This window comes from Saccoglossus kowalevskii, chromosome 2 (assembly GCF_978046115.1).
Source record: "Saccoglossus kowalevskii chromosome 2, keSacKowa6.1, whole genome shotgun sequence".
NCBI lineage: Eukaryota > Metazoa > Hemichordata > Enteropneusta > Harrimaniidae > Saccoglossus > Saccoglossus kowalevskii.
The window spans coordinates 7,020,487-7,033,153 of record NC_140642.1 but is presented as its reverse complement, the minus strand read 5'-3'; the positions used below and the strand labels follow the sequence as shown (position 1 = coordinate 7,033,153).

General features: G+C 32.7%; 1 protein-coding gene and 1 long non-coding RNA gene across 2 annotated transcripts; one reads left to right on the top strand and one right to left on the bottom strand.

Moving 5' to 3' along the window:
* Positions 1-316: 316 nt before the first annotated feature.
* On the bottom strand, positions 317-7,021 carry LOC100372366 (transmembrane protein 229B-like). The gene is made up of 2 exons (XM_085506022.1): positions 6,944-7,021; positions 317-3,824 (listed from the first exon to the last, which is right to left on the bottom strand). The coding sequence occupies exon 2, from the start codon at positions 3,812-3,814 to the stop codon at positions 3,290-3,292; it is 525 nt and encodes a 174-aa protein (XP_085362148.1). The 5' UTR covers positions 3,815-3,824; positions 6,944-7,021; the 3' UTR covers positions 317-3,289.
* Positions 7,022-7,037: 16 nt separating this feature from the next.
* Positions 7,038-12,479, top strand: LOC146748084 (uncharacterized). Its single transcript, XR_014931053.1, has 4 exons — positions 7,038-7,081; positions 10,760-10,799; positions 11,800-11,943; positions 12,372-12,479. It is a non-coding gene; the product is annotated as an uncharacterized LOC146748084 (long non-coding RNA).
* The last annotated feature ends 188 nt before the right edge of the window (positions 12,480-12,667 follow it).

Sequence of the window (12,667 nt, the reverse complement as noted above, 5' to 3'; positions counted from 1 at the left end):
GCCCTGGTATATTTTTAAGCCAAACAAATGGTGCTAATAACTTTCAAATATTTACTATGCAATACAATCTGATTTTTTAAATGAACATATTGATCAAATTTGATATGCAGCCAAAATGTAGGACACTTGTACAGGTATGCATGCATCGATCAGTGCAATTGAAAACATGCAGTCAGTTTATAAGGAACATACACTCTTCTGTTGTCATTCACCAAATTAGAAAACAAACGTGGATTCTATGTATAGTAGAATCCAGTCTGAACATGACGCCTATCACCAACTAATTGCTACTGTGGAGAGTGATACACAAACAATGCACAAGATCATTTGAATTTTATTTTACACTGAATTCCCCAAATTCACATTACAAATATTGCAGTCAAATAGTTCATTCACTGATCTGCATATTAAGTACAATATTTGAAAACTTTAACACAAGTGATAATAAAGCTGGAGTAGCACCACATACAAATTTACTTAATGCCCATTTGGCCAGTGATTTGGCCAATCATAGCACCGTCATGAAAATGAACAGATTTCATGCAAACATTTAGAAATACTCTAATGGAATAATGATGCAAAAGAATAAATACTGTAGAACAGAACAAGAATACTAGTACCATATTTGCTCTATTAGTAGCACATGTGCTTGTGTAAATTATGAGGGTGTTTCTATGGTCAAAATAAGTTGCATTTTAATGATTCAATATACAACAAATGCCATTTTTAGTTTGAATACACTCCTAGCAATAGGGGATGTGCTTCCAAGATAAAAATAGGAACTGTATAAAATGTATGTTATCTGTTATTTCCAAATATATGTGAAAAATAGTGTCAGAAAGTCAAGATTTCAATACAAATAGTATTCTTAGTAGAAAGAATGTACATTTTCAAATAAACTGTTGAAATAATTGGTTTTCCAATTTCTGATAATCACGAGATGTGGGAAAAAATATAGTCCAGTGTACTATTTTAGTAGCAGTTGTTATTCCCCAAAAAAATAATATATATAACTCCATAGTTGCATTCATTGATGCAGCAATATAGATTCAACAATGTATAGTTCAGTTGTTCAAGTGAAGCAAAGAAATGCAGTACCCTGTACAAGAAAATAACTTCATAAAAATACAGTGTAAATGGATAACAATGCCCACATATCCTGTCATTTTTACCAGCTTTGGTAGCAGAAAATAATGAATCAGTTTTGGACGTTCAAATACATGTATACTACAAGGTTTTCACAAGAACACTGCAAAGTTTGTACAAAAGCAGTATGGTAATCATATCAACGAACATGTAGCAGAGATTGCTGTGATCCTGTATTGCCTGTGTACATACTTTGCAGTATTTTCATTTATAATATATTGTAACACATCTTTTCCCTGTTTGAAATAATTAAATAACAGATAATTAAAGGCAAAAACCATGTTGCAATGTCAGGACAGGATCCTATTTCATGTTGTGCCTTTGATGTAAACAAAGAAAAAAAGAGTTTGCATATGTGGCACCTCGTATCTTGCATTTAAGTGTGAGAGCAATTATGCCTAAGTGAGTAGTAATTCATTAATTCTAATATTTAATGTTGTGGATATCACAAGAAAAATATGAATTAGAAGTATGTTACGAAAAACATTTGGTCCACTGGTTTTATATGCCATGCCAAATATGCCAAAAAGCAATTGTGAATGGGTATTACTGGTATATAAAAAATTAATTGCAGAATATGATTTTAAGTGGGCCTGTCAAATTATAAAGTTAGATTTTTAAACAATAGACACTCACAACATGAAGTAGCTTTTTTTGTGCTTGAAGGTCACAGTAATGCCGTTCACATTACAGATCCTGGCACGTGTCGAAAAGAAACTTAATCTTGGTTCCTATATCAAAATTTCGACATGTGCCGAGATCCCATAATGTGAATGTTGCTATAGTAGGTATGTTTATCTAAGGAGTAATAGCCTTCAGAACTCATGACATGTTTGGAAATATAAGCGCATCATTTTAACACATTGTTCTGGGAGTGATGTGGAAAATGCAACTTCACCTGCTTTGTGTAATGCCCAGTAATAGTTTTTTTCTTGGCCTCATAAATATAATTATAATAAAATTTCTTTATATATAATATCATAAAAATATACATATATTAAGAAAAGTGAATACATAATTATTTACTTGAGATAAATGCTTATTATATAAATAAGTTTATGCTGTCACTAGCCAATTATTACCACTATTAGTTGTCTGTCTAACTTAATAACAAGAGTGAGAATTATTATTATAAAATCAGTCTCAACCCAGAATTGTTATTAATGGTTCAAAACTCTTGGTTGTTGGACATAAAATCAGTATTTAAATTCAGTCTTTATGTCACTATTAGCCACTATTTGAATACAGTTAGCAAATAATTCCTACTTTTGTCTAAGTTAGACAGATATCTAACTGTACCTGTATATAGATAGTGTAAGTAATTGGCAGTGACTTTATATAAATAAATTAAAGCTGGAACCAGTTTTTATAAAATGATACACAAGAGAATGAATGACTAAATAAATATCTGAAAATAAAACAAGAATTGTACCATTACCATCTGAGAGGCATGTAATGATAAATATTCCATCCCAAATATGGATGTTTGTGTCCTCATGCAAAGAGTATGTTTGCCATCCTAACATTTGGCAAATTATCTTCTGTGTTTCAGGATAAGTACCCATATTTAGCTAGTAATATATATATATATACAACACTTGTATTAGGATTCAATATCATCAGCTGCATTTTTTTCTTTCTATTTGTATTTTTCAATCTATGTATTACCATATCAAAATGAATTTTGTGGCACCAAATGTATATTGGGTATAATCAGAGATACTATAAAATAGTGTCTTTGGTACAATTATACAGGATGTGCAAACATTGAAAGCACCTAGACAGATGGAAAACAATTCATATTCTAGCCAGGTAAACTGACAGATTAGTACTGTGATTATCTAGTGTATACTCATTTTATGTATTAACGTTAGCATCATCTGCTTTCAATTTGGATTAAAAACATTAAAAGTATATTCGGTGAAGATTAAAACCTTATAGGACCATTCAAAATATTTTTACACAACCCAATAAATGAATTATTAAATAATTTAAACAAACGTTTAACAGATGGTTGTAGGCTTTTGAACGAGTCATCGAAGATTGATGTTTTCAGTGAATCGATTTTGAAAAAAAGAACATCAAAATTGGTATCATTGATAAAACCACATTCAAAATACACAAGATGTAAAATAACTTATGATTATTCACTTTTATTTTTCAGTCCACTGTTCTTGGAGGTTGTGTTCTCAGTTGAATTCTTCTCTTCAGTAGATAAGAAATTTGGTGAAGTGAACTGCAGACGTAGTGCATTTTTAATCAATACCTGCTCTGACATAATGGATCCTATGTACCATCCTGGGGCATACTCCAGCGTTATAAGTCCCATGAAGTCGGCATCAAACGGGGTATAATCCCAGGGACATGCATCAAACTGTTTGAGCACATATCCAGAAGAGAATTCCCACAAGTATATCCATACAGTGTAAATAAGTCCCCTGACAAGTATAGAATAACGATCTTTTAACAAGGACAAATACATACGCTCTATGATAAGAGTGGAAATGCCATATATAAATAATGACCATACACTAGAGCAGCCTGGAAACTTCCAGTTGATGTTGATAACAAACTCCCATCCAGCTGTGAACATCACTTCAGCAAAGTAACCATGAATAGCATATATATAGAAGCGTACAAAAATAGATAAGGCTCCATCATTCAGCATAATTGAGAATCTGTAATATACAAATTATTACACATTGTATAAATGGTATACCTACAGGCTATTTTTTGTTGTTGAAAACTTGCAATCTGACTATCCTCATATACCGGGGTAATAGCACATATACCCAATCCCAAAACAAAAATTATATACCGTGAAAACTCTAGAGTTTCGACCACTCCGAAATTTTGTTTGTCTTAGAGTTTTAAGTGGTTTTGTGAGTCTAACAATTCGACTTTCAAAAAAAAACTGGTCGCAATTTCAGAGTTTTTATGGTACACCTCAAATATCAAAGACAACAGGCTAGTAGTTTTTAAAATATCAACTTGTGCTAAGCGTGATAACAATATTTGTGAAAAACAATAGTTAATGATATCGTCACAAAATTAACACATCTTACAGAGCTCTACCCAAGGCATCTTTAAGTTGAGTATTGAAGTAAATTAACTTGTTGTTTTTAAGAGGGATTCAAAAATAAAGAATATTTGCTAAAAATAAGGAATCAATGATATCATCTCAAAATGAACAAATCTGACTGTGGTCTATTCTTGGTACCTACATATCAAGTATTAAGTATTTAAGCAATCAGGCTGATAATTAATAATAAAGAGGAAGTGAAAAATATCAGTTTTTACCAAACATTCAAAAATATTTGCTAAAAATAAAGAATTAATCTTATCTTCATAAAATGAATAAATCTAACAAAGGTCCAACCGAGATATGAAAGTAATCCGGCTTGTAGTTTTCAAGAAGCTGAAATTGGAATTGTTGAAAGAAGACGACTAATAATCAGCTATATAAACAGCTCTACTCAGCCATCTATGAAGACAGCAGAGCTAATAATGAGTAATAACCCAAAATGACTTGCATCAAGATCTCATTATGTCCAATGTATCATGTACATTGTACTAGGTTCTAAGTAAATTTGTTCATGTGCATACAACAGAGATACAGAAATTTTGATGCACTTTTAAAATGGCTGCTCCTACTCCCATCATGCATGCACATAAACATAGTAACTGTTCTATAGTGTCTGTTACAAGTTGTATATTGTGAATGAAAAATACATTTACTCATTGTAATAGGTTATGTATTATTGTGATAAGAGATAATGACCAAAATGTTATGATAGTGTATTAAAGTATCAAGTGACTTTTAGTACTTGTCTGAGATTTGATATACATGGGTCACTGTCCTGTATGTGTTTTCTCATAATATCTATTATAATGTCTTTGAATTCAACCACGCTGCCATTAGCCACCTGTTGATATATGTGTGACATGATGAATCATTCAAGTGTCAAGTTTGAAAATGATTCCGGCATGTTTGAGATACAGATGTGGAAGGATGGATATATGGACATACATCTGTTTTTGGAGTTCGGCTGAATGGAAACTAATAATCTCAATATATTGCAACGTCAAAAGGGTGTCATCAGCGTATTATGATATATCACAACTCCATAAAAGACCATGGTATTATTTTATATAATCGCTTAAGAAGTTCCACCACCAAAACATTTTATCTCATTTTTGTTGACCCATAGTTTACAGATACTGTGCATGGATTATGTCAATGATTTATCATTTTATTTTAATAAGATGAGCTCAATTACAGATATCAGTCATTTATCTACGTTCCAGCCCCTCAATAGTTTATCCTGACGTTGTAGTCCTTTGAAATATAAGACTGTTTGTAATTGCCAACACACTGACGTCATTTATTTACATTTTTACCAACTAGTATCAGAATGTCTGATAAATTTCACAAAAGCTTGTGATCTTCGGTGAAAAATAACGAAAACTAATTCCAAGCAAAATCAAGTATTTTACAGTATTTTATTTGTCTTTGGATGCTGATTCTTGTTAACCAGTCACTGTGCGTATACTCGTGCATACAAACCGTTCAAACAAGTTAGACTGTTGTGGTTATGATGGATATTGACAGATCAGAAGTATTATTACATATTTACTGCGGTATTCATAAGCTTGTGTAATAATTGGTATCGATTGCAAAAATATGAAAATGAAATAAAATTGATTTTTTTTCAAGTCATTTAATGCACAACTTGAAATGCCACAGTACATTTCAACACTTTATATTTGTATTAATGTTATGACTATGGATATTGGAATAATAAAACCTTTTGCCAACTTTTGCACATGAAGAGAATAAAATGGAATTCTGGATTAACCAATTAATAGATAGAATCCCTGACTTTGTGAAATTTGTTTGTAAAGTCTGGGAACATATGTAATATTACCAGAACGCCATGACCTTGTCCTGACGTGTGTGGATCGAGTATGGAAGTTATTTTAACAATTGATGCAGTGTACAAATGAAATTCATTTCCCAGAGTTCCCAAAATTCAGACCATCAAAATATTCACATAGTAATATTCCCATCTAAAAAGCTTTAGGAGTCTGGGAAGGGAAACTGTAAATATTGTTAAAAATAATAAGTTACCAACATGGTGGAACAAAGACCTCACTAAAATTACATTAATAATCAGTTCAAATTCAAATCTGCAAGAAAATGGTGGTCGGGAAAATTCAGACAACATGATAATTTTTAGGAAAATCATCGTAATTTGAGAAATAAAACATTTATTTTATTTCTAAGTTCATATTGGTTGGTTGATTTGCTCTTATGACCATGTAGGTTATTAGTATGGTTGTTTTGAATACCTCCACGCTTAGCCGTGGTTTCGCGCAGTTTTTGGTCCGGACGATGATGTGCAAGACAGACGAAGCAAAATACCTTTCCGGACCAAAAACTCCGCGAAACCACGGCTACTCCACGCTACGGCCATGAACTGACTCGATGAAAAGAAATTGCATCAAATAAAAATATTATTCATAGACTACAGATTTAATTTCAGATTTGTCTGTGGTTGTCACAATAATTATGGATATACCAATATTTAACTCCATGATAAGACTAGTAAAGTAGTATTTTAAAAATCATTTGACGATAACCGCCCGAGTTCGTTATGAATGATTACCCCAGACACAGTCAAGTACAAATACTATACGGCTGCTTGCCTGGTACTGCACAAACCGAACAGGACGGTCACGTACAATGTCGACGAAATGCACGTAATAATCATGTAGTTTTAAATAATCTACGTACCACAGTATCTGTTTGACGATGGAACAAGAGCCAATGTTAAAGTCACTTCTCAGGTCAACGGTGGTGGCGCAGATTAACACCGCTATTTCGCTTCTTCCCGGCGTTCCTTGCGAATGGAAACTGTTGATGCACCATGAGGTAAAAGACAGATGATGGCACAAACAGGCATTGTTTACTTAGACAACCTTTTAACATGTAAAATTAATTTAATTACAACCTGTGACAATTACAACACTGAGCGTACAGAAACGTACAACAAGTTTTCAAAACAAATTCTGAACTTTGTATGCTTTTCTAAGACAAACAAGTTCATTCAGACACACACCTGATCATACTTCATTTAGTAAACATAAAAATTGTCTCTTATTTTACTTTTGTATACATTATTACTTTAACTCAAGATGAACTCATCATTTATTACGGTTTAATATTATTTATACTATAAAACCCACACCTTATCAATTGTTTACAAAGCAATTTTATTCATGAAAATTACACTGAAAATTGAATACAAAAATATTTAATATAATAACAGCGTCCATATTTGAGTTCTGTCATTAGAATTTGCAAACAATGTACACAGAATAAAATAGAAGATGAACAGCACTTTATCATGATATGTCCACAATATAAAGTAATACGCCAACAAATCATTCAAGACATTACATTTCCGAGGTATGTACGACTTAGAAATAGTGCCGTATGCGAGTACCAAGTTGCGAGTCGCAAGTAGCAAAATATGCCATATGCTAGTGGTAAAAACGGCATATGCGAGTGGTAAAATGTATCGTTTGCTAGTAGCAAAAAAGCCCTATGCGAGGGGTAATACAAAGGCTTGTAACGTTTGCTTATAATATAACAACGTACGTTCAATTGTGTTTTATCACAGTAAAATCAAATATTTACCATGGTTATGAAATGATGTGTACATGGTTGGTTAAGATTGGCATGATGCTGTATCAAAAAAGTTCGTTCAGTCATTTGCATAGAATCGATGTTTGCTCTTCACGAAATTGCACAGGAAACGTGAAAGCACAATAATTTAATAAACGGCCATGACCAGCCAGCACACTCCGCATAACATGTGAAAATTGTTTTTTTTTCTTTCGGTAAAATTAGTATGAACCCGTGGTCAGCGATTAAAGAATCATAGAATTATAATTGTAGTTAGTAACGGGTGCATGTTCACCGAAGGGTCACAGAATTCTTGTGTCACGCGCCGCCGTTTAAATGAAGACAATGGCAGGTTTCAAAAGTAGTCACACCTCGGAGAGGTGTTAAATTTGCCACAACCCAAGTGTTAACTAGCACACAATTCCATAATACATAGTATATAATAAAGAAATAAAGTGCATGTTGAGTGATAAGTCCGCATGTTTACGAGACGTCCCTCACACATGGAATGTATTTACACGCAACTTGGATCAAATTTGAATTGAAACAAATTGAAACAAAGAAGCGTCTGCCATTGCTTGGTCAGGATAGAGAGACAATTTTCATGGGTAAATGCTAGTAGAAGACCCTCAATGCCCCAAATACTTCGACCTAACCACTTTATTTGTACAAGTAGAATAAGTGTTATGTTTCGTTAAAATAAGCATGGGCATGTTAGCATTGAAATAATCATAGAAGTACAGTTATCATCAGTACAAGTAGACTCGCTGAACAGGAACTCACACGCGAGCCAATGGAAACAATGGCTGATTTCAAAGCAATTTTGTCTCAGACAAGACATGGACAACAAACTCGCTGTTTTGCTGATTAGGAATAACGTAATGTTAATTTCGTGGTATTTCAACAGCTTTGTAATGAAGCACAGGCCCTTAGCTAAATTCTCCTATAAACTGTTGATTCTGTCGACCAATGGGAACGCACGTTTCAACCAGACTACTTGGACCTTGGACATTTGCGAGACGTAACAACAAAAAACGCAGCCAGTGATAGATTTCGAAAATAAAAATACAAAATAATCGCAATCAGAGGCGCCGACCACGCGCGTTGGAAATAAATAGAACGCATTCAACTGCGTTGTGACACAGTATCACCAGCCTCTTTCACTCACGCAATATAATTATGCTATTTCCCAACGCACTTATATTTAATACATTGACGAAAAACACCACAAGAAAAATGTCAACTAATAATACGCAATTATCCAGGCAGTGCTAGAAATTATTGCTGATACTAATCATGTTTTGTATTGGAAAGTTGGATACTTGAACGTGAAGTCCCGGGCATGTAGTAATAATAATAATAACTTTATTGCCTTCGTGTAAAAAATTTTACATAGGATAAGTACAGCAAAAAAGAGTTTTAAAATAATAACAAGATATATGTAAGAATTGTACAAAAACAATACAAAAGGACTTAACTAGGATTTAAATGTTAAATAAATCTTTGTGTTGTGTAAATATAATTGGCCAGTTCTATAATTATGCCAGGATCTTTGCTTGAGAGTATATATGTGAACTGTATATTTTTATTGTTATTATCTTTTCTAAGGTCTATGTTTTAACGAAACATAACACTTTTTCTACTTGTAAAAATAAAGTGGTTAGGTCGAAGTATTTGAGGCATTGAGGGTCTTCTACTAGCATTTACTCATGAAAATTGTCTCTATCCTGACCAAGCAATGGCAGACGCTTCTTTGTTTCAATTTGTTTCAATTCAAATTTGATCCAGGTTGCGTGTAAATACATTCCATGTGTGAGGGACGTCTCGTAAACATGCGGACTTATCACTCAACATGCACTTTATTTCTTTATTATATACTATGTATTATGGATTTGCGTGCTAGTTAACACTTGGGTTGTGACAAATTTAACACCTCTCCGAAGTGTGACTACTTTTGAAACCTGCCATTGTCTTCATTTAAACGGCGGCGCGTGACACAAGAATTCTGTGACCCTTCCGTGAACATGCACCCGTTATTAACTACAATTATAATTCTATGTTTCTTTAATCGCTGACCACGGGTTCATACTAATTTTACCGAAAAAAAAAAAATTTCGCATGTTATGCGGAGTGTGCTGGCTGGTCATGGCCGTTTATTAAATTATTGTGCTTTCACGTTTCCTGTGCAATTTCGTAAAGAGCAAACATCGATTCTATGCAAACGACTGAACGAACTTTTTAATACAGCATCATGCCAATCTTAACCAACCATGTACACATCATTTCATAACCATGGTAAATATTTGATTTTACTGTGATAAAACACAATTGAACGTGCGTTGTTATATTATAAGCAAACGTTACAAGCCTTTGTATTACCCCTCGCATAGGGCTTTTTTGCTACTAGCAAACGATACATTTTACCACTCGCATATGCCGTTTTTACCACTAGCATATGGCATATTTTGCTACTTGCGACTCGCAACTTGGTACTCGCATACGGCACTATTTCTAGGTCGTACATACCTGCATTTCCAGAAGAAACACAGGATGATCTCCAGAAATTTAATTTCTTGATGACTTCAAAAGATGATGTAATAATAAAAAAGATTGGCAATTATATTCATAACGCATTTCAATCAAGAAATGAAAATGACATTTGATATGTAACAGTTGCTTTATCCTATTAACAACTAACTTTCTTTTTGTAGTAGTAGTTATCACAACAAATCTTTATCGCTATTAACTGATAGAAACATTGTATTTCTAAGGATGCAATAAAGTTATTATTATTATTGGTTAGAATAAAATTCAAGACAAGTGTGTGTAACTCATGCAGAATTAGATCCATATATTACTATGGTAACATAGAAGTTGAATAATTTTTTTTATAATATCTCGGCTATTTATTTATATCAATAGACACCAAACAATAAAGAAGCCACAGTTTCTTGGCACCAAGGTACGTGAGCTACAATCAGATTTCATTTGTTTGCAGTGTCAGTTGAATTAGTGTCCATAAATTTGTTGCATCTGTATTTCCTGAATATAAATTTTAAGAATTCAATTTTGTCCACTCAAACAACTGCTTTAAAGAATTGAAGAAAGTAAGTGAGTATATATGAGCTAGCAGACTAATATGGCATTTTCATATACACCATAGGTACTGCTTACTTGGCTTCTGATGCAGTTAATATATTACAGCCAAATCATAATTTTACGGAACTCCATTTACAAATATTATGCTAATAAGACAAGATATCTTAGCACATCAATGGATGCTCATTTGTTGGCGGTATCAATAAATGGCAGAAATATTACCTTATCAGTATTTTGTTTGTTCCCATTTTGAATGAAGGCTGGGAACTAGGTCCCATGTATCCAAAGCCATATTTAAACATGCTTTGCTCGATTATTTTTCGAACTTAAAGACCATGTATTATAACTTACATACGCCTGGTGATATTTTTTACCATTTGCCACAGTCATCAAATATTTAAATATCAAATATTCTGATATTTAAATGTGTTCGGAACTATTTCATTCAAACTGTGTAATATGATTAAGCATAACAGGCTACAGGTGCATTTTTTTTTCTATGGCAAACTGGTGGCTATTTTGTTTTATTCATATTCATGCTGATTAATTACCAAAGTAAAATAAACTTTCAGTCGAAATTACGAAATCCAGTCTGTCTATTTCTGTTTGGTCTTGACATATATCCCATACATAACACAGCCTCATAACCACAGTTCATTCAAAAGCAATAAACATACTCACAGTCATTAATACCTTCAACTTATGATGGTACATAATTTTGACAATTGATTGAATTTACTAAAATGCATTTAGCAGATTTCTACTGGCTGCTATTACTATATCAACATTTATTGTTTTATGAGCTCCCTTTTGAACATTTTTTGAAACTCACACATTTCTGAAAACACTGTTTTTGTTTCTAGTTTAGAGAACAAATCTGAAGCACATTAGAGTCAAGACTTACAATGACAAAAATCTGATCTACCTGGTGACATGTTTGGTATGAAGGATAATATACTGATTAGAACTATAGTAAAGAACCAAACCATGTTATTGATAGAAATGTGGTATGTGATTAGATTATATTATTTAGTGCTTGTTTGAATGCATACAGTCAGTCTAATCAATATTTGTACCACTCAAGTTTACAAAAAATTCGTCTCATTCATGAATTGATATCTAAGTCTCCATTCCTACTACATATTTTCAAGAAATACACACATGACGAAAACATGGGGAAATTCTGTACACAATTCTTTTTAGACATCAACATATGTCAACTTATCCACATTTATACATGTACCGGTACCTTTAGTTGTTGCTATACACCGATGGAAAGTATTTCTAAAAATGCAATTAAATTATTGTAATACATGTATGAACAATAACTCGTCCAAATATCAACATTTATGTAAAAAAAAATCTACATTGTATAGTAAAACATTTCTCTTAAATGCATATATATGTATATAAAATTCTTTTTTCAAATTTTCAGAAAAATGAGAACAAGGATGAGTTTGATACCACCATATCTGGACTACGGATGACTCGATGGGGAATCACACATCATAATTGCCATACCGCAAAACTTGTTAAAAAACAGCAAGAAGTTACACATCACAACAATGTTTACTGAATGTTGAAGTCAATCATCTTGAATGAATTTTGATAGATCATAATTATCAGAGTAATTTTGTGTTACATCAAATTTTTCAGCCAAACCAGATTTTATTGCTATAAAAACTAATCAGAAAACTAAGTCAGAACTGTGAATAATATTTATGAAAGACA

Excerpts from the sequence above, each read along its gene's own strand:
- LOC100372366 (XM_085506022.1), bottom strand. The coding sequence starts at position 3,814 with ATGCTGAATGATGGAGCCTTATCTATTTTTGTACGCTTCTATATATAT.